Source organism: Cyclopterus lumpus, chromosome 17 (assembly GCF_009769545.1).
Source record: "Cyclopterus lumpus isolate fCycLum1 chromosome 17, fCycLum1.pri, whole genome shotgun sequence".
NCBI classification, from domain to species: domain Eukaryota; kingdom Metazoa; phylum Chordata; class Actinopteri; order Perciformes; family Cyclopteridae; genus Cyclopterus; species Cyclopterus lumpus.
Window position 1 is genome coordinate 16,719,982 of NC_046982.1, and position 21,553 is coordinate 16,741,534.

At 41.9% G+C, this 21,553-nt stretch overlaps 3 protein-coding genes across 7 annotated transcripts; 2 read left to right on the forward strand and 1 right to left on the reverse strand.

Moving 5' to 3' along the window:
• Window positions 1–3,743: 3,743 nt before the first annotated feature.
• On the forward strand, window positions 3,744–10,730 carry zgc:153115 (uncharacterized protein LOC768186 homolog). Its single transcript, XM_034555444.1, has 2 exons — window positions 3,744–4,592; window positions 6,624–10,730. Exons 1-2 carry the CDS (start codon window positions 4,094–4,096, stop codon window positions 6,866–6,868), a joined length of 744 nt encoding a protein of 247 aa, XP_034411335.1. The 5' UTR covers window positions 3,744–4,093; the 3' UTR covers window positions 6,869–10,730.
• A 3,169-nt stretch (window positions 10,731–13,899) lies between these two features.
• Window positions 13,900–16,146, forward strand: tsen15 (TSEN15 tRNA splicing endonuclease subunit). Its single transcript, XM_034555097.1, has 4 exons — window positions 13,900–14,061; window positions 14,160–14,241; window positions 14,701–14,836; window positions 14,938–16,146. The coding sequence occupies exons 1-4, from the start codon at window positions 13,993–13,995 to the stop codon at window positions 15,107–15,109; spliced, it is 459 nt and encodes a 152-aa protein (XP_034410988.1). The 5' UTR covers window positions 13,900–13,992; the 3' UTR covers window positions 15,110–16,146.
• A 248-nt stretch (window positions 16,147–16,394) lies between these two features.
• zgc:55943 (uncharacterized protein LOC406337 homolog) lies at window positions 16,395–21,545 on the reverse strand. Of its 5 annotated transcripts, none has more exons than XM_034555099.1 (7): window positions 21,489–21,545; window positions 21,180–21,371; window positions 19,915–20,056; window positions 18,916–18,995; window positions 18,452–18,522; window positions 18,248–18,311; window positions 16,395–17,335 (listed from the first exon to the last, which is right to left on the reverse strand). In XM_034555099.1, the coding sequence occupies exons 3-7, from the start codon at window positions 20,003–20,005 to the stop codon at window positions 17,312–17,314; spliced, it is 330 nt and encodes a 109-aa protein (XP_034410990.1). In that variant the 5' UTR covers window positions 20,006–20,056; window positions 21,180–21,371; window positions 21,489–21,545; the 3' UTR covers window positions 16,395–17,311. The 5 variants fall into 5 exon arrangements, with proteins under 5 accessions (XP_034410990.1, XP_034410992.1, XP_034410993.1 ...); XM_034555101.1 differs by having other exon boundaries at window positions 21,180–21,344; window positions 21,489–21,539; XM_034555102.1 differs by having other exon boundaries at window positions 21,180–21,344; window positions 21,469–21,523.
• Window positions 21,546–21,553: the final 8 nt, after the last annotated feature.

A 21,553-nucleotide genomic window follows, 5' to 3' on the forward strand; every position in this document is an offset into this window, starting at 1 on the left:
ACACAGCCCATGTAAATAGACTACGATGATGGTTGATTAGGTTTGATTGGCCTCCTGTGTATGGGACACATTAAAATGATACACAGCTAAGCAACAAATACAAACACATACAAGCCAACAGTGGTCGGGCAGGTCACAGCTACTATAAGTGATTTATATTGAAGACGATAAGTGTTCTTTACAGATAAATACAGTTTAAAGAGGACTGCAACCTGTTGAGTCCTACCAGTTGGGCGTCTGAGGTGAGGCTACATAACATCCTGACAGTTTGACTGGCTTGCTGAGGTGTTGATGCTCTGGCTTTTCCTGGCCTTGCAGCCCCTTCATCCTCAAACTGCAGGTCAGTCCTCACGCCAAGACGTAACACATCTGCATGAGCATTGAGGAGCATAAGCATCAGAGTCCACATCTGTAAAACCACACGGTTGCTAAAGTGTTGGTACTTCTCCTGACCTGCTGCCGAGGGAGCCCCCGGTTGGGCTCTGAGCAGGAGCAAGGTAGATACCGTTTGGGTCTTCACCAGCCCTGCAGCCCTGGACCACGTTGCCATGGAAACGGCTTCAGTACAGTTGACCTCTTCCATCACTGTTGATCCATGTCTCTGAACACAGTGCAGCTCTGACTGCACTGACTAGCAAAAAAGACAAACCTCCCATTAAAAAAAGCATGAATTGAAACCAACAGTTGAACCAAATGACAAAAGAACAATATTAAGACATCCTCTTATTCTGTGGTGAAGAAAAGTTACAACCAACGTCATTGCCCACTTTCAACTTCCACTTCTCTTGAACTCAGATATCAGAGAGTCTAATAACATTGGAAACAGCCCATAACACAACTACCATGTGTACATTTTTGTATTGAATAGAATGTAAACTCTATGTCCACAGTGGTAGCCACATTAATAAATACTCACCGTATCTTCAGTTAAAGATACTGAATGGGGCCAGAAGTTTGCCAGCCTGGACTCTTGGCACTGTTTTAGATCCCTGCTCTTCAGCAGTACGGGTCCTCTCCTTTCATACCTGCTGGTGCACGTTCCGTACACATCGGTCTGAGAAAGAGGAGTTTAAGAAAAGTCAGATCATCACCATGTGAATGCAGCATATTAAGTCAAGAGGGTGTTAATGGCGGTTATTGTTTGCAGTAGGAGTAGAGGTTGTATTGGTCAGACTAGAATAAGTAGTTTTTTTAAACCTCAATAAAGACTTAAGAGCCGGTGTGTATACATCTAACAAATTGGGCATATATAAGATAGAACATAGCCCCCATTAATGCTCACCTCCTTTTCCAATTCCTGTTTGGAGGCCATGCGGGAGGTCTGGAGCATACTCAGTAGAGCCCTTTTAATGTTGAGGGCCCACACCTGCTCCCCCTCCTGGAGACAGAGGGCCGTGACCTTTCCCTCCCGGAGGGAGAACTTGAGTCGCTTTCTCTCCAGTGACTCCCTGGGAAACAAAAACACCAGATGAGCCCACGGAGACCCGAGAACACAGACAAGTGGAGCGTCTGAACAGAGTATCACATTCAGAGGAAAAACAATTGTGGCATTCCAAAATGATCTGGACTTACACTTTGGTTGCTGCAGGCCGAGAAAAGACAGAACCCCATGCATGCATGCCGAACAACATTTATTCATTCACTATACTTTATAAAGACACATAAAATTGTGTGTAATCAAAAGAATAATACCTCAAGCTCTTTAAACGTTGCACAGAGTGTTCTTTCTGAGGGGAAAGACGCTTTATCTGTGGATTCCTAATCTGTTGGACAAGCATGTGCATAGATCATTGACGTTTTGCAGTAGCCTACTTTATTTTTGTTTTTTTTATTTTTTTCAAAATCTCCTTTATGAAAGCTGACCTGCATCATTAGGTGACACTTTGAAACCACGTCAATATCAACCACACAGTCCAAAGCCAATCCATTCCTGCCAGCATTGGAGCCTTGAAGGGTTGTGGTAATTGTTGTGCTGTATCTGTAAGTATACCTCACCCCTCTCTGATAGGACAAGTCAATGGTAGGAAACCCTACAGACATGAAACAATAATCATGAGATTCAAAAAAAGAATTATGTCACCAAGGCAAATCTTGTAGTACAAATAAGTGAATGTCTTGAATGAAGAAAAAACCCTTTATTTCAGCATTTGTCAATGAGCATGCATCATATTCAACATGAGCAAAAACTGGATTCTCACCAGCACAACTTGAATCACAGAGATTTGGTTTGGTTTGAAAGCCATCACCTCCTGCATAGAAAATCAGGTAACACATCTCAGACATAATGACAAGAAATGAAATAAGATTCTCAAACAATGCCTCCTATATACTGAACACTCATGTCATCTTGACTCTTGTCAACTCTATATTCAATGGGAAAATAAATGGCGCACCAGGAATGAAAAGAAGCACACAAGATAAACAACAAAAGTCATAAAACTCACCATGTAGCAGGAAGAAAGATAGTGTAACATTTAGACAATTGAGAAGTAACAAGAAGTTAGCCATAGCAACCCTAAGTCACGGCAGGTCTGGCTGCATCTAAGCCTCCACATGTAAGCAAAATGAAAACCAAGCACTGTTCACAGCCACTGAAAGACCACACTTGTACATGGGCTCCCACAGTGACCCATGGTGCTCACAGCGACCAATCAGGAAATACCTTCCCTGCTGGGGCTACAAACACTCACTGAGCCAATCACTTGTCACAGTACTGGGCCTCACCAAAAAAAAGTCTTCTTATTCCCCCCATTAACCTGGACATAGGACATGAGCCACAGCTGCATGGGAAAATTAAGTTTATTGCAGGAACGTTAAACAGTTTGAATGATGGCAGTATAATGACTTAGTTGTCTGCAAGGATAGATAAGGACACAATAACGACAACACCTTATGTATGCAGTACAATACACTACCAAACAAACCCCGCAATAATAATTGCCAACGTTTTTTTGCTGATGTACATCTACAACAATAGAATAGATTTGCTTGGAGATTATTTGGAGATGCACACTCCTATACACACACTGTCAATATCAATAAACCACATACCCAACTTTTTTCTGAATACAACTAGTGGAGAGAGGTGGGCTACGATCTTGTCTGTGTCTCGTGATAAAAAAAACTGTTGAAAGTAGATTTATAGGGCCTAAAGGCTCTTCGTCTTCATATAACTATATTAGCCAGAAATGTGAATTAGAAAGCCCGGCACCGCTCAGCCACGTAGTTGGGCTCAAACTAAATAACCCATCACGCCTTCCGTTCAAACCCCATCTCCTTCCCCCATCATTACCCAAGCTGCCTGCCACCTACTTTCCAGGATGCACCCGCCGCCGCGGTCCACGCCCGAGCTGCGACGTCAGACGTTGCGAGCTGCCGGTTGACGCTGCGTTCACAACCCACCCCAAAATGGAATTTTAGAACCTTCCTTAAAATACTGCAAACCTGCTTTCACCACCCACATTTTAGGTCATAAAATAGTAGTGCAATAAGTTACAATAAGTATGCCAAATAGGATGTATTATGATGTAACAAAAACAAGTATACAAATATCTTAGTAAACTAGTACACAACTAGATGCGCCGTTTTAGTTTAATATTGGATTTGGGATTTGATATAGGACAGTGACTTAAATGTATAAATCAAATATTGAAGCAAGTGCAGTGAGAGAATAAAATGTGCCTACGAGTTCGGAATTTATACAAATGTAAACACATCAACACTTCCATCCTATTTTGTCTGACAGACCCTGAACGCATCCTTAGTCCGGACCAGGGGGCGTAGGTTTGACCGGCTTCTCCGAGGCTCAGACACAATGAACCGTCAGACGGTGAGGGACACGCACGTTTGCCCGGAGGCATTGGCACGGTTTTAGCACATTATTATTCTATTTTGTATCTTTTTTTGATACAATTAGTCTCTTTTAAACTACCGACACGCTGTATGGCTGTAACTAGGCTCGGCTGGAAACGGTTGGTTCGTCGAGTTTGATGAAAACGAGGTCAGGCTCAGACTACCGTTAGCCCCTCCTGGCGGACTTTTCTTTTTCGTTTATTTTGTTTGTAGATAAAGCCACCAAACAAGACCGATAACAATGTCGTTGATGGCTTCGTCTGATTATTTTGCTGCCGAGTGTCTCGTGTCGATATCCAGCGGTCCTGTCCTGCACAGACCCACCCCGGTCGCCCCCGCCAGTCAGTCGGCCCCGATGGGCCTGCTCCCTGGGGAGCCCGAGGTGTCGTGCGAGGACAGGGAAGTGCGGGAGGCACTGAGACTGGAGGGGGCCAACATGATGGCGGTGGCCGGTATCCTCACCGACCTACACGGCAAGTTCCGCCCAATGTCGGCCTACTCGGAGAGCAGCAACTCCTCGTGTGGTGGGGAGAGCGGTTACACCACGTTGTCCGATCCCACCACCCCTACCATGACCCCCTCTGCCACCCCTGTCCCCGGACAGCAGCAGCTCAGGGGGGGAGGAGGAGGCGTGGGGCCCCCACGGTCCCCGGTAAAGCGACATCAGTGTACTTTTGACGGATGCGACAGAGTTTACGGGAAATCGTCCCACCTGAAGGCACATATCCGGACACACACAGGTATGGAGACACGATAACCGTTTGGTCGCATCAGCAGTTAACATGTCGTGGAGCTTCCTCCATAAAGTTAGTTAGCGAACCCCTAAATATAAACATGGTGCCCGACCTGTGCTATGTCGGTGGCATGCAAGCCCACGTTGTTATTACGGGACTACTATGGAGAAATGTGGAACGTGTTGTGCTCTTTGTTGGATTAGCTAATGGTAGTGTGGTGGTGGAAATGTTTTCCCATTTCCCTCGACTTGGTATAATAACGTGGCCAAACAAAGAGGCAAAGACAGAACAACTCCCCTCAGACTGACAAAGAAGTAAACTAACAAAAGAACTGGGCTGGACGTGAAAATCGGTGACGATGGTCTTCCTCCCGCCTGCATTTGCATATGAAATGAACGTAAGATGAAACCTTAACGTCGAGAGCGAGAGAGTTTATTATCGGGCAAAGTTGGTCCCGTTGACGGTAGCCGAAAGCAGCATATTGTGGATATTTGGGCTATTGAGTTTTTTTCTTTGGGCATCAACTCCTTTTCCTGGCGTCTGCTAACGAGTTTAAATCGATTGTATTCTCTGCGATGTGTAAATTATTGATAAAAACGTCGGAGGAAGAGCTGCAGAGGGCGCGTCCGATATTGGATGCGTCACCCCGATGTCTGGATGAACACGTTTTCATTTCTTCTTTTTTTCCTGAATGTTTAGCTGAGGGAAATCCCTGAACGTGTGGCTGCACCTCACCCCCGAGTTTTGACAGAAGCATTTGCCACGATGCACTAGCTACGTGTCGTTGGAAATGGATCAACCTGTCTAAATGGGGGGGGGGGGGGGGACATGTACGTTTCAACGTACATGTGAAACGTACATGTGCATTTTCGCTAAAATAAATCGGTGTGTTCTCAGGGTCAGTGAGCAGGCGCAAAGGGATTAAGGACAGGAAACGGCTCAGAGAAACGTTGGTGGGGGAACGCCCACAAAGAACTCTGCAACAACAACGTGGCCTGGCTTTGTGATCTTGAAAATGGCACCGAGCATCCTACTCGCTTATCCTGGTTGTGCTCGTGTTGCCTGCAAGAGATTAAGGCTAGTGGTAGCTTAGCAAAACTAATCTGGAGAATCTAAAAGCCTGGATATATTTTGACACTCATTTATTAACAATGTAGAGGTTGTTGTTTTTTTTGTCCACACCATATTTTATAAAAGTAATGCCAGGCAGTATGATTTGTGACCCTGATTGGTATTAAATGAGCTCAGTTACACATTACTCAAGGAATGTAGTCACACATTTCTTACCAATATTTGATCACATAGTACATTTGTTAAAGGAAGAAATGGTTAACCAACCTGTTCTGCCACACGTTGGGTTGAAAGCAAATGATTATTTGATCTTGAAGGAACAAATTAAAACGTAATACACGGACTATACAATGCTAAAATCTCATTATTATTGAATATATGATGTATTAAATACAAAAAAATACATGCACAATTGAGAAATGAATTAGATGCGAAAGAAATGAGTCGGATATTAGTTTGATAATCGATTTATCGTTTGATAATTTGCAATCATTCCCTATTTTCACTATTAGATAGGAGGATTTTCTGCTTTTCTTATCTTTCTGTGATAGTGAATTGAATAATTTGTGGGTTTGAACTGTTGGTTAAACAATCATCTATTTGAAGACATCACCATGTGCTTTACGAAATGGTAATGGGCCTTTTCACTGTCTTTTGACATTTTTAAAGACCCAATGATTAATCACTGTAGAATTCTGCAGATTATCGTTAATGGGAATCATTATATATATATATATATATATATATATATATATATATATATATATATATATATATATATACACATACGGCTGCTATTTCACCCATCTACTGCATTGGTACAACACGTGTTAGTGTAAACAGTTGTACAGAATAAGTGATTCTCTCCCAAAATCTAATGCATTCTTGTGTTGTAAAGCTAAGTGAGCTATGATAAATGACATGGTGGTAAATGGTTGTCCCCTCTCTTCTGCCTCCACCCTGCAGGTGAGAGGCCTTTCCCATGCTCCTGGCCCGACTGTGAAAAGAAGTTTGCCCGCTCCGATGAGCTCGCCCGCCACACCCGCACCCACACAGGGGAAAAACGCTTTCTGTGCCCACTGTGCGATAAGCGCTTCATGCGCAGCGACCATCTGATCAAGCATGCCCGTCGCCATCCTGACTTCAAGCCCTCCATGTTGGGCCGTAACAAGGGCACATCCTCCTCTCCCAGCTCAATCCTGCACCATTAGAATGGTTTGGGTTGGGGCTTTCCCAGAAGGTCACAGTGGTTTCAAGTTAACCAGCTACAATCAGATCCACTGATTAGGATTTAGCATTGCTGTGTTGTACTCAAAAATGCACATAACACATACACAACACACACACACACACACACACACACACACACAGAGAGCTGGATGTGAGGTTGAAGCCGCTTCTTCCCTCCATCAACATAGATGATTCATGTGACCACTATCCACCTGCTCAACATAACTAGGGTTGGGTATCTAGAATGCTCCAAATCCATAAGAGGTGGGGATTCGTTAAAGAAATGTGCTTTTCGATTCCACTTATTATCGTTTCCTGAAAACTGAGTTTGGACCAAAGCACTTCATTTACAAAATGACGGACTGGAGCTAGCTTTTAAAAGTGCGGCTACGCTTCAGACAAGACAATAATGATGCACTGAAATGTAATCGCTAAATGAAAATAAATTCATGCGAGGGTAAACCATCTGCCTAATATGACAACACATTCATGACAGAATGGTTTAAGAATTAATCATTTTAGTTGTCCTGTATCATGACCGTTAAATTAAATGAAATTTTTTTTTATAGATCACATAACCAGATGAGTGTCTGTTTTTTGGTTAATCCAATCAATTAATTACAGGACAAATCAATTTACTTCATCACATTGATGCAAAACTCCTGTAGACCTACTTATACCATAAAGCAGTCATGCTCATTGATGGCCTCACATTGCCTAATACGACAATGTTATTGGGCTTTATTGCCTCAGAGAGCAAAATCAAATGAAAAACCATTCAATTTGGCTCAATTAAGATTATTTATATATTTTTTTAACCAAAAACAAAATCACTAAAAACGTTGTCATTTATAACTTGTGTATATGGCAGCCTAGACGTTATAAAAATAAATGTGTTTTTCACTTTCAACATACTTTGGTTTCTTTTCTTACTCAGGATTCGATTAGAAAGGGAATCATTAAGCAGATTTGAATCGATAACCCAACCCTAACCATAACCACATTTTCTCAAAAACTCACAACTTGCAGGGATTTTTCCACATTTTCTGTAAAAAAAAAAAAAATCTTCACATTCATCAAAAGCCAAAACTCCTCGGTTTTCATGTGGTTAATTTGTAGATTGTTGTTGTGCTCTTCAGTACCATTTATTTACATGAGTAGCACAACATTGTGATGTTAGGTAGCGAGGCAGTGACTAGGAGCCTTTTAGATCTTTTTTTTAAGCTTTGCTCATTCCATATAAAAGTTTTAGTTGTGACATTCTTTCATTTCTTTCTTGCATTGGTAACCATCATTGAATCAATTTTATAATATTTTCTATACATCCAATTAGTGATCAAATGTTGATTTTTGCCAGAAAGTGGATCAAACTACAGGAGCTGTTTGCACGCCATCTTTAAGTCTAGATCAGTTATCACTCATGAATGCTGGCACAGTAGTATTATGTCTAATACTGATGCAAATGTATATACGCTTTTAATGTAGATAAATGGTAATGCTACTAGCAGCAGAATTAATGTGTGATGAATTGTAGTCCTTATATTAGGGGTAACGGTATACTCTTGATAGGATGGCATTGCCTGTGAGTGTCAGTATGTATGTATTTTTATTTACATTTTTGTTAGCGACAGAACTGGGAAAAGTGTATGCTATGATGTCAAAATATTTTTTTGTGGGGAAAAGATGACATAAGTTGAGCTTGACTTTCAGCCTGCTGCCTTCAAAGTAAAAGTCTTCATCCCACTCATCAGGGGTGTGAAGCCAGACGGCAGAGCGCATTTTAGGATCAGGTGTACCAGGTTGTTCTCTATGGTTTGAGTTTCAGCAGCAAAATAACCAGAACTCATGACCTTTTTATTGAGGTGCAAATTTTGACTTGTCAAAGCCCATGTGCAGCTAACATGAATAATAAGTTAATGATGACTCTTCTATGGGTGTCATTGAGCCAGCAGGCACGTGTGAATGGAATACAGCCAATGTTGTCATTGGTTACGCCTGTGTTTGACAAGTCAAAATATCCAATGTAATAAAGACGCGTTACAATGTTGGAAAAACAGATGAAGATGTGTGGAGAACCTGTTCATTCCATTTGAGGAGAACTGACACCTAAATATTCCTATAAATGCCAAAAAACACAGTCAATCAGCCATGTATTTCAGGAAAAATAACATTCATCAGCAAAACTCAAGTAATTTAGATATTTCAAATCTATTCAATGACATACAGTATCCAGGTCTGATTATAAAAAGAGGTAGAATCTTTGTTTGTTCTTTTTTTTTTAAATAATGTTTCCACACTGTTTGTCCAGCGCATGGACATATTCCTTTATCTCAGTGAACAACACTTAAAGCCTTAAACTATGTCATAACTACTTCGCACCATGTTTACAGTTGGATCCTTGTATAGGTATATATGCCCTCATGTGGGCTCATCACAGATACTCATTATGCAATATGGCACTTTTTTCTTACAGGTGTATTTGGCTGAATAGTGTAATGGCTTGCACTGTTACGATGCTTCTACGAGCAAGCACTGTGGAACTAATGTGTTAATAACCAATGGTTTGTAAAACCGCCTTTTTGTCCAAGTGCTTCAGAAAGCGTGATACAATAAGTTTTGGTAGTTTTTATGTGTGTGGCGTAGTCATCCAGACCATCTCTTGTGATTTGAATATGTATTTTTTTTAAATTTTATTTTCTATTTACGGTAGATCTTTTAACTTGGACTCCTCCACATTCAGACTTCAGACGTCTTCCTCATTCACCCGTTTCACTGTCGATCTCATTTTTATTGGAGTGAATGTGATGCTTGGAAATTTTGTACACATTTCATTTTCAGAAGTTTGGTCTGTTGACAGTTTTTCGGTTGCTGCTGGCAGTAACCGCACATGGACTGTTTAACTAAGGAACACACACAATATATTTGTTTTGTACCTCTTCAAATGGAAATATTTGCACTCGTCTCCTCTCACAGATGAGTGTCTTCACACACAGACTCCTGTCTGTCTCAAAGCTATAATATCACAATAACAACATACCTCACTGATTATTTTTTTTCTATCGGTGTCTTTACAAAATCCATCCAAACTGTCTTTCAGAAAGTCCTGAATAGCCATCAAACCGTGGATTTCAGAAATGCGTTTGTATCAGCTCGATGGTGTGCTATGTACCCGTGCCCTTATCTTGTCTTTATATGCAACATCACTACTACCTGTACAGCAGAATTTCATTTTTCCTGCCTCAATGAACTTCTGTTGTTAATAGTCAGTAGAAAATGAACCTCTGGGATAAATCAAGCCCCTGTCATGAAAGCCCAGCCGGAGTCTTGGTTATCAAGGGAAAGACGCGCTGCTGCTCGAAGGGTATTCAAATGTAAAGAACAAATATCTAAACTGTCACTTCAATGCAGATTTCAATTGAAGGAGCTCAGTCCAAATCCTTTAGTTCATATCGCTGAACGTGGCTTGATGACAGACGAGCGTTGTCCACTTTGGATTTCATTTTTGCTGACTTGCTGAGAAAGAAGATGCGATGATGTCGCTTGTCACCACACTAATTCAGATATGCACATTGTACAAAAATTTATGTTTTTTTTTTTTTTTTTTAAATTGATGCCTAATTTTTACATTTATGTAATTTTTTTAAAACTCCTCTTGTCAAAGCTTTAGTTGCAGTAAAGAGGAGGAACTGTGGAACTAAATTACTGCTGCAACAAGTCGTTTTGATATTTATATTCTCAGGTGTCTTACATTTTGAGCATTGGAGTTTCAATATTTCCTGTGCAACACCTAAGTACAAGCATGTTTTACTTCTTTTGTTGTGCTGATTAATTTATTCCAAAAAATTGTGTGGTTTAAATATTCTTTTCATTACTCATTTTGTGATATGGAACAGTGCTAATATAAAATGGTTCCATTGTTTGCTTGACATGAAAATACCAGTGCTTTTTTAAAGAATTAAAACATTTAAGTTGATTTCTGCTCATCTGTTTCTTTTCTTCTGCTCAATGAGGTATACTATATAATATACTATATATATATATATATATATATATATATATATATACAATGTACAATGTTTTAGCTGAATCTCACTCGTCATATTTCCTAAACAAATGGCTTTAATAACGTGGCGTCACCATTGTTGAAAGACGAGTGGCACCTTTGACCCAGAAATTCATTTACAGCAGCAGGGTTTAATTTTTTTTTTCAAGTGCTATCCAAAGTTTGTATTCATACATTATATTTGTGTATTGCTGCCACAATGGCAAAAAAGTCCCCGGTTTCTTTTTACAATGTCCTCATTTTAACAAGATTTGCCATGTGTTCAAACAACATTGTGTTTAATGTTATTCTATATATTTTCTTTCTTTTTTTCTTAGTACCAAATTATGTTTTTCCAGGGAACTTCTCTTTATAACAATATATCATTTTATGTAGTTATATCACACAACTTCGACATTTATTAAGCCCATTATTAAAACACATCACACTGTGGACTCATTAAAATATAATGAGTGAATGAAAACCTAAAAGAAATTGTTGTTTTCTTGCAGAATGCTATTAAGGATACCCAATAGATAATACAAAATATTTTTTCCACGGATAATTTTGCAGATAGGTTTTGCACTTTGGCCATCGATATTTTTTATGACTTCCATCTTGTCAGTATGTCAGCAAGAGAATGTTAACATGAGAGACCGTTTTAACTGGAAACTATTGATACACAAATGCAGTTAAAAACCTGGTTTATGTTTGGCCTCCATCAAACAGCTGCTCTGGGGCCCCAGAAGCTCCAAACCAATTTGAATGAAAATTGGTTGAAATATGCCACCATATAGTAATACCACCAGAGCCCAATATCAATTTGAGATTATTAGGGTAGGGCTTGAAGAGAGTGTCCTTTTTTTTTTTTTTTTTTACTGAAAGGTAGTTTTTATACCATCATTTCAGTTTTATACACACGTTTTTCAAATGAACACAGACAACCTGCTCCATTTTAGAACAACTGTTCACGTTGCATAGAGAGGGGGAGGAGTCATGTGCCCCGGTGCCCCCCTGAGGATGTTCAAGTCCCCTCAGAGTTCCTCTCTGTTTCCACTGACAGAGAGAGGAGCCACAGGTAGAGACCGTTCTTTCTCCGTTTCACCGTCTCTGTCCCAGTCGGTTTCCACTGGCCTCGTCGTCCACGGCTGGCCGGTGTGGTGTGTGGGGAAGAGCAGCAGATGCTCCACTGAAAAGGCTCTCGGGTCCCTCTGCTCGTCATACTGCATGTATTGGTCTCTGAAGGGGCTGGGAGGTTGACATAATGACTTTAGACTGAATACAAACTAGAATTCAAAGCATGACATTTTAATATACATACGGTGGCTGAGACTCACTTGGGGTGCTTGTTGAACATGATAGGTAGGAACTCATCAACAGGGAGCTTTTTGTTCAAAGTCCCTGACATGAGGTCACATTCAAGGCCCACCCTCTGTACAGTTTCCATAATAGTCACCAGCCTGCTGCAAAACCTGGGCTCAAATCTCACGTCATCCTCCAGCAGCAGTTCCTGCTGCACCACCTAGGGGGAGACACGTGACAGCAATCTGCACTGGAAGGCCGAAACCTCTTCATACTGTCACTCCAGCTTCCTGCACTTAGCTAGGTCTCGCTTGAAACATCTTCAAAGCTTCCTGTTTCCAGATGTTTTAGTGGCCGAGGAAGCAGCCGGTCTCCCCTCTAGTCTGAACATGGGTCTTGGTACCCGGGTCTTGGTACAGCTGGGAGGAGTTCTCCCAGCTGTACCAAGCTGTATCAGAGCTCTGTGGACAACACAAGGAAACATATTTCCTCATAGTCACAAGTCAGCTATATGACCTTTAAAATGTTCTGACAGGTGAAGCCTCATTTGTCAATTTTTACAACAATAAAACTAAAGACACCCATTAAAATGTCAGCATTAAAGGTGCTTGAATTTTCTTGTTTTTTCTAATCCAGGCTACTAATAAGTCTGTATATCCCAATATACTATATTTTGTCATATAGAAAGAGCATTATGTGAGTGGTAAAAAGTAATTTATTCGTTTAATATGGTCAAAAGCTACAGAGCCAGCGAGTAAGTGGGCCTTGAGTTACAATTGCTTTGTGTGCTGGTTAAAATTACAACCACTTCAATTACAAAACAGACACATCAGTGTTAATATAATCCATAAATATGATATGAATAACTCCTTCAAAGTGATATCCGTAGTGTTGATACTTTTTTAATACCTTTATGTCGCTAAAAGACAGAGAAAGAGAGGCTTGAAATTCCTCCTGTTATTCAGAATGGGTCAATTATATAGTCATACATAATATGTACATTTAGTGGAAGTGCTTAGTGAGTGCCTCTTCTTCCAGGGTCTGGTCTTGTTTGAGGGGCACTGGTAAATATCCATAATGGCCATTGTTGCATACATACATCTGAGCCCCTGCAGCAGAGCATGTGGGTGAACCGAGAGCGGGGCCAGTGGTTGGGACCCTGCTCGTCTGGAGCTGAAAGAAAGAATAATGATATGAATGATTTAGGATCAGAGGATTTCAGGTTACATTTTTGTGTAGTTTTCTCACTGAACATTATTGTAAAATGAGAAGAAAATGCGAAGAATGACATTTACACAGGTCTGCTAGCCAAAATTGGTTAGTTTTGACTAATTAACACGTACTTATTTGTTTGTCAGTTCACTAAATCAAACCTTTGCATTAGTAAACAAACAGGAACAACTTCTACAAACCAAGTTTTTATTTTTTGCAAAATGCAATAATAAATGTTTTTTATACCAGATGGCAATGCGCACTCAATAAAAAAACAATGACATAATAATCTATAAAAAACATATTAAAATAACATAATTCCAAAAAAGGAGAACATTTGAATCAATTTACCATTAATGGAAACTAAATAATTGGTGTGCCTTTCCCCAGTCTCGCTTAAAAAAAAACCCAAATGAGACATATTTTCCACCCGGACGATTTACACTGTAGCACAGCAGCAAACCTGAAAACACAACTCTCTCACACGCTCGCGATGGCACCACGTGTTTAATGAGACGGTAGTTTGTGTCCTTTCGTTCAGTAAATAAAATGTCGGAAGCGTCAAAGAGAGCAGACGTGTCCGAGAAACCTCCGAACTGGATCCTCCAGCATCCGGCAGTGAGTGTTGGTGGATCCCCGAGAAGCGTTCAGAGTTCTGTTGTGAAACCATGTACTCAAAAAAAAAATCAAAATCTGTGTCTTTCTTCTTGTTTTAGTATCAACAAATGAAGAGTCTGGAGCTCGAGGACAGTGCACAAGTACACGCAGCTTTCCTCGTGCACATGGATCTGACTGAGGGTCAGTTTAGCAGGAGCTAATAGTGTTGTGTGTTTTTGTTGGTGTCATACAGAGAGGAAGGCATCTAACAGGATGATATTATTTCTTGAATATGATTTATTTTCCCATTAATCTATTGTGCTTTAACAAGAATCACTTGTGTTTACTGTAAGTTGTATCTCCCACCATTGTGGTTAAAATGCTGCTTCAGCACATAACAGATAATTACGATGAATAAATGAGAAACCCATTCATTATATTTTCCTTTTATTCATTTCATTTGTCTTAAGATATTGAGGGGGAAGAAGTAATGGAATCCACCTTTTAAATCCCTAAATGTGTAGTAGATTGTGAACTCCTCGGGTTATTAAAACGTCCCAATTTCCCTGAAACGATACCAAGGGAAATGAACAAAGGTGTCTTCGATGGCAGCTATGGCCGCCGCTCTCACTCTACTCTTGTGTTCCTTGTTGTCCGCAGTGCGTCAGTGGAAAGAGGTGTCTTGTGTCAAGAGTCCTGAGCTGCAGGTGATTTTGCTGGAAGGGAGGGAGAAAGAAGGAGCGCCCGTCCAGACTGTTCTTCCACTGCCTGCTCACCGCTCTCTGAGCCACAGAAGGTAACACGACACCGGAGAAGCTCTCCCAACGTCCTGGCCCCTTCCTTCCTTTTGGTCTCCGCACTTTTACCATCACAAAATGTCTCCTCTCCGCTGTGCAGCATACGTCACGTGCTGGACCGAGGCTTCCCCATGCTGCTGTGTGCCGTGGCTTCTGACTCCACGCTGGTCTACCAGAGGATGACCGATGGGCTGGTGACACCGGACCCTCCCGCCGGCCCCTTCCAGGATTTGGGACGTCGGCAGCACCGGAAGAGACGGCAGAAGCACTGACCGGCTGGAGCGTGGCGTCATCTTGATGTTGTTGGCGAAACATCGGGAGAGCAGAGTGGGACGGGCACTCGGTCAGTTGGTCTATCGGTCCATCTGTGAGCTGCTCCTCTAAAGGTGTACAGAGAACAACATGGCAGCAGGTGCAAATGGACCGAACCACAGAGCCCGTACAGGTGCTCTCGGTGAGAAACGGCAAGCTATTTTCAACCTGCGACATCCAGTTGAGGGGTTTGCAGCTAGTTGTCTTGTGATTCGTTAAAACCTTTGACCCGTTGTCAGAGGTCTGAAGTTGACTAAATACAAACCTGTAGCGTTTCAGAGACTTGCTGTTGACGCCGGGCAGCATGTAGGTTACCTGCCTTCCTCAGAACATTCAGGTGGGACCTGATCTCAGGGGATCCACGAAACCTTTCAGAAAAAGGACCCTCGAGTCTCGACCGATGTGAAAAACGTCAATGGTGGTATCTACGTTTACGGCTGTGACGGACACCGGAAAAGTGAACATTAAATCAATGCAATACGATGTGTGGTTGTAACGGTGGCACTCTGACTCAAGATATTCATGTTTTCTGCCCATTTTCCAAAAGAGACGATATTCCTAATCAGCTGTTTACATGCTCATGGACCTGAATATTCCACTAGTTTTCCCGATAGTATGCAGTGGTGCACACTCTGAATAATTTAAATCACCCCTTCATAATGTTTGAGGTGTATTTGCCCGTCCGACCATAAATGTGGGCTTTTATTTTTGCCTCTCGGCTCCAGCCGTGCAAACTAGTGAGTTTTTAATGTTGGTTTGTGGACGTAGTTTGTTTACAACAGAGCTGTTATACTTTGGACGCAAACTGTGGTCAAACCCCCAATCGAGACGTCATTTATATTCAAAATGTGTCATTTTAGTTCACGTCTTAATTAGAAAAGGCTTCATTCGGAAGGATTTTCTTAATTTTTCTGTCCTTTTCATCCTTGTTACTTAATATCTTTATGATTAAAATTGCCTGTTGATATCAGCCATCAACTGGGCTCTCATTACAAAATGCATTACGCTGTCCATTATTAATGATATCACCCAATTTAGGGGTTTTCACGAGCTCCAGTATCTCATGGTGGGACATGTTTGTATGACATGGTGCAGCATATTAAATACCGTTTGACGCAGCAGTGGCGTATCACTGACAGCTGGTTGAGCTTCAGCGAGGACCCTTTTTATTGCTGACCAAAATATGAATCTGTCCCGGTCGTTCAGTTGGCTTTTCTTTACAGTAACACAAAGTTGTCCGCTGTGTGAATAACTTACTGAAATCACTTTATTTTTTTCTAGAAAACCAAAAATTCAACAAAGAAACTGAACACGACAACATAACACTGGTGAGCGAAAAACACAATAAAACTTGTTATGTGACGTAGCAGAGTCCACCCTGGAGGTGTAACACGGGACAGATGCTGGAGCAGTGGGCGCCGATGACCCTGCTGTTTGAGTGCATGAGTGCGAGTACGTTTTAACGGTGCAACAGTGTCCTAATGAAAGGAGGGACTTGACTACATGAGACGGATTACAACACTTCAACCCTGAGCCTTATTCAACATAAATACTCTACGTCATAGCAGAAACAGACATGGACAGACAGACGGACACTGTACTGGCCAACGAACTGTAGAAAAGAGGTTCAAACTGTCTTGGAATGCAGGAAGTGTCCCAACCTGTTGACTTTTCAGGGAGGCATTTAAGAATGAAATAGTCAAAAATAATGCAGATAGACATAATCTTCACTTTGAGAGTCCATGAGAGCGCAGGTTGCTTCTGTTGTTGGGAATGTTCATGTGCAACAGTTTGAATGTTTATCGGACGTCTGGGTAACAGCCATGTCTACTGACCTTCCAGGACTTATCCAAGGAGGGAAAGAAACGCACGTGTTACTCACAACCCCAAACTCTGTCATCCTGTAATGGCTTCATTAAGGAAGTAAAACCTCAATAACTTAAATATTAAACCATCTTTGATTTTTTTTTTTCTAGTTCCTTTCCCTCTTGGTTGATATATGAGCAGGAACTAATGTGGTGCGCAGGAGGGCAAAAAGGTGCTTGATTCAAGTTGCTAATCTCCCCCCCTACGTCGTAACGCATGGCGCGGTCCATCCGGAACACTGCGATGACACTTCTTTCATACCGGGGCCGATGGGTACTCGACCACGACATGTCCTCCTACTCTGAGCAGAAGTCCTGGCCCTGTAAACCAAACAGATGTTAGATTTTCAGTCTTTTTTGATGGTATGTATTTCATTTTCCGAAGACAGACACAGACACAGACACACACACACACACACACACACACACACACACACACACACACACACACACACACACACACACACACACACACACACACACACACACACACACACACACACACACACACACACACACACACACACACACACACACACACACACACACACACACACACACACACACACACACACACACACACACACACACACACACACACACACACACACACACACACACACACGTTATCACTAGTGACTTCTACTGGCTGGGGGCCTTGAAGAGTGAGTGAGCAGTCAGCTGGCCGTATAAAACAGACAATAAACGGGGCTTTGAGAGCATGTGGTCCTGGAGTATGCAGCAATAACTGGCCACCCATAAAAGGATCATGCCGCGTGCTGCAGCAAAATGCACGATTAGCCCTGGACCAACACAGCGGTACTCACTCACACACACACACACACACGGCTGATCACATGATCCACCAGGCGGAGATAAGAATAATAGTGGAGGCTTCCGCCATATACTCTGATACCCATGATATCATTTACCACTTAACCTTTCTGCCACAAAACAACGCGACTCATTAAGAGGCCCAGTTTATCCAAACCAATCCTCTGGTCGACCAGATACAATCGCACTGCAGCACTCAGTGCAACATGTTTTCAACAACAGTGGAAAGCACAGGACACGACAGATTGAGGCTTGAGTATGACATCTGCTGTGTCCCCACTTGCTACAGATGCGATGCAGTGATAGGATTAATCTCCATTATGTAATTTAACAGAAGCTTTTTGTGAAAATATGGAAACTAAAAAAAAGGGACTCCAATGATGGTTTGTCATTTCTTACTTTTTCAATTTTCTCATCCAACATCCTGAAGAATTCCTGCTGACTCTCTGAGGAATGGATGCTCCTGCAAAGCAAAATGGTACAGCGGGTTAGAGCCTTGCAGTATTACTTACTATAACAAAACAGGCAAACCCACTCCTAATACACATCATATAAATACATATAAATGATATTGTAACAGCGTCATCAGTTGGTGACACTTACAAAATCTTTCCATTTCCGTTTGACCCCGTTTCATCCATGTGTTGACCTTTACCAAGGAGAGCACTTTTCTCCTGCAAGCACACACACACACACACACACACACACAATCAACCATTGGATCCCAACATTGTCTTATGATCCCATTATTCAGCAGAATAGAAAACAGCATGAGACACAGCACACAATTAACCAATTACACGTATGAATTAATTATCCAAAAAGATTAACATGACAAATGTGTGGTATTACTACAAAAGAGTTTTTCCTCATTAATATGCAGTTGAATGCAGCGCGGAGCTCCAAAATCGTGCAGAAAAATGTCTGATTATGAAGTTGATGTTATTACTCATTTCAATTAAAATGTTACTATTTTTACAGATGCACAGGATCCATCGTACTGTGTAGTAAATGTCCCGTTGTAGACATGATAAAAGACATAAAAAGAACACGGTAGCGCCACGCACTGTGCTGTCCTGGCCGTCCACGGCGCCCTCTTCTCCGCTGATGTACTTGACTTTCTCCACGCCTTTCATCTTGTACTCATCTGTGACAGAAAGGAGCACATCTCCTCTTATTAATACATGACAGCAGAGGACGACACACTCGCAGCACAATCCTCTGGGCTAATAGTTCTCACACTTCAGTACTTGGCAAAGTAATTATGTGCTCAAGTTCTCACGCTCCAGACTAAATCCTCTCCTAACAATGGCTGGCAAACACACATGAGCCGTCAGCCTGATTCTCCTCTTTTCTCGGCCTCCCCATCTTATCCCCTCACACATGCGCGGCCCCCCCTCCTCTACATCACTCCCACGCATTTAGAAAGAAGGAAATGGGAATACAGTAACGATGCATGGCAACGGCGGCCTGATACAGTTATAACACATTATTATTTTAGCTAACAGAAAGACAGCTCGCCAGTTAATCGTTTAAAAGCTCACTCCAGCACTTTGAATCATGGCTAAGCATTTTGCAAATGCAGTTATTATTACCATACAAACTATCAAAATCATTGATATTATTATTATTATTATTGGTAGTAGTTGTAGTATTTAATTTTTGAAATCACAACGGTTCTGTGAATATGAGAAGCTGAAACAAAAGATAAAATATTCTTGAAAGTTTAGTGTAGATTTTTTACAGACAGAATATTTGTGTTTTCTCAAAACATATACAATATATACTCTGTTTATATAGTAATATAATTACAAAGAGAGCTGGAATAATTTGATTTGCTTAATAAACTAAAGAAATCATTTTATTGAACATAGCCATATCGATATATAAATGTGGCTGAATCACAAGGGAAATTCCATTTCGTGACATTGATGAATGGTGGCAAATACCTCATATTTATCAAAAGGTCATTCTGACCCCAAATTAAAGCCAGAATATCAAGGGAGTGGAATAGCAACTGATAACGGAGGTGCATTGTAAATGTGATCAAAAGGGAACAGACTGACCAGAGAGGAGGTCCCCGTTGCTGTAGGCTTTATTCTGGCCCTCTTCTCCGTTGGGCACCGCAGACACTTGCTTGGTAGAGGTGCAGCCCATCTCCTCCTCCTCAGCTGCTCTCCTTCTCACCCCTGAGCATTACAGGCACACCTGGGGGCGGAGGTATGATTGTATATCACAAAGTATGGTTGGATATGTGTAGATCAGGAGTGAGCAAGACCCCTCTGATCACAGACAGGCCCCTTGATTCAGGTTTTGGTCTGTGGGGAAATCCTCTGAGGAGCATGTGTCCATCTCAGAGACATCCAGTGGAGAGTGTGCTCTCCTGAATTAGCATTAGCTCTCAAAAGGAAAAGAAGTAAACTAGTCTCCATTTCGCAGGAACTCCAGCTGGGGAATCATTCTTTTCTTCTTCTTTTTTTTTTTACAATCAATTAGTTATGAAGAGCCCCACCCTAACATTCAACCACGCGGGCATCCCAACCTCCTCTGGAAAAAAGACCGTAAAATAGACGGTCGAGCCGGGTGTGAATCATGCACACGCCGGTCTGGGAAACCAGCAATCAGAACGTGCGCGTGGTTGTGCCAGCTGCAGCGCAACAATGAGGCCTTTCAAACTGGGAGGACACCACTGTGCCAAGCGAGCCGCAGACTCATTTCTATTAGTGAATGATTGGGGGGGGGGGGGGGGGGTGTTTATGTGGCTCTCAAGAGGATTAAAGCTCTCCCATCTCCACCGTTGTATTGACATTGAAGACCCGCAGCAATGGCTGACACCACGGTATCTTCCACCAAGTCACTGGGTAGTTGTGTGCATCAGCTCTGGAAAAATGCATAGTGATTGAAATCGATATGATATGATTATCTTAAAACGCACTTACTCCTCAGCCGAGTCCGAGTGCACGATCAGCTGAACCGCACACACCACTCTCCTCCTCACATGTGAACATGTATAGAGACACAAGCTGCAGCCTATAAACGGTGCTTTGCTGGGCTGACTCGTACAATTCTAGTCAAGCCAATAAGAAACGAGAGGTCAGAGGAACATGCATTCCCTTTAAGCTGCATAATATCAAACCTTCGTCTCATTTCACAACATCGGAGAGACGGGACAGCGATCAAGGGTTCCTTAAAACAAATAATAACAAAAGAAGGTGCGAAAAGAGCAGCCATTCTACGGCCAGCAGGAAACGCCGAGGCGATCTGGGCAAGCAGGGAACCAAGTAAACGAACAATAGCTAAATGAAAAGGTACAACAATGGGGCAGAATTACCTCTCCGCTTTGTCCATGGCTCCTCTGGTGTTAGTTCAGAGAGGCTTCACTCCTGAAGCAGGACCCAGACCGCATCTGCACCTCTCGGCTCAATACAGACATCAGCAGTCGAGATGCAGTCAGTACGTCTGCCAGCTGTCTGGTCGGAGCTCATGGCCCGATGCTCTGGTAAAGTGAAACATTAGTGGCAACCTATTAGAAAATAAGGAAGCCAGTCAAATATTTCTCAAATTAAAAATAAATAAATTAAACGCTATTATTTGTCAGCGCAAAACTCTTATTTCCGTACGCTTTTTGGAAGCATCCTACCTCTTCGGGCGATTGGAAATTTGACTACGAAGTTTGAATTGTCACTTGTTGCCACTCGGACCGAA

Excerpts from the sequence above, each read along its gene's own strand:
- zgc:153115 (XM_034555444.1), top strand. The coding sequence starts at position 4,094 with ATGTCGTTGATGGCTTCGTCTGATTATTTTGCTGCCGAGTGTCTCGTG. Across the intron at positions 4,593-6,623 it reads ACATATCCGGACACACACAG|GTGAGAGGCCTTTCCCATGC; the intron begins GTATGGAGACAC and ends TCCACCCTGCAG.
- tsen15 (XM_034555097.1), top strand. The coding sequence starts at position 13,993 with ATGTCGGAAGCGTCAAAGAGAGCAGACGTGTCCGAGAAACCTCCGAAC. Across the intron at positions 14,242-14,700 it reads GCACATGGATCTGACTGAGG|TGCGTCAGTGGAAAGAGGTG; the intron begins GTCAGTTTAGCA and ends TGTTGTCCGCAG. Across the intron at positions 14,837-14,937 it reads CGCTCTCTGAGCCACAGAAG|CATACGTCACGTGCTGGACC; the intron begins GTAACACGACAC and ends TCCGCTGTGCAG.
- zgc:55943 (XM_034555099.1), bottom strand. The coding sequence starts at position 20,005 with ATGGGCTGCACCTCTACCAAGCAAGTGTCTGCGGTGCCCAACGGAGAA. Across the intron at positions 18,312-18,451 it reads AACGGAAATGGAAAGATTTT|GAGCATCCATTCCTCAGAGA; the intron begins GTAAGTGTCACC and ends TTTGCTTTGCAG. Across the intron at positions 17,336-18,247 it reads TGGATGAGAAAATTGAAAAA|GGCCAGGACTTCTGCTCAGA; the intron begins GTAAGAAATGAC and ends TTTGGTTTACAG.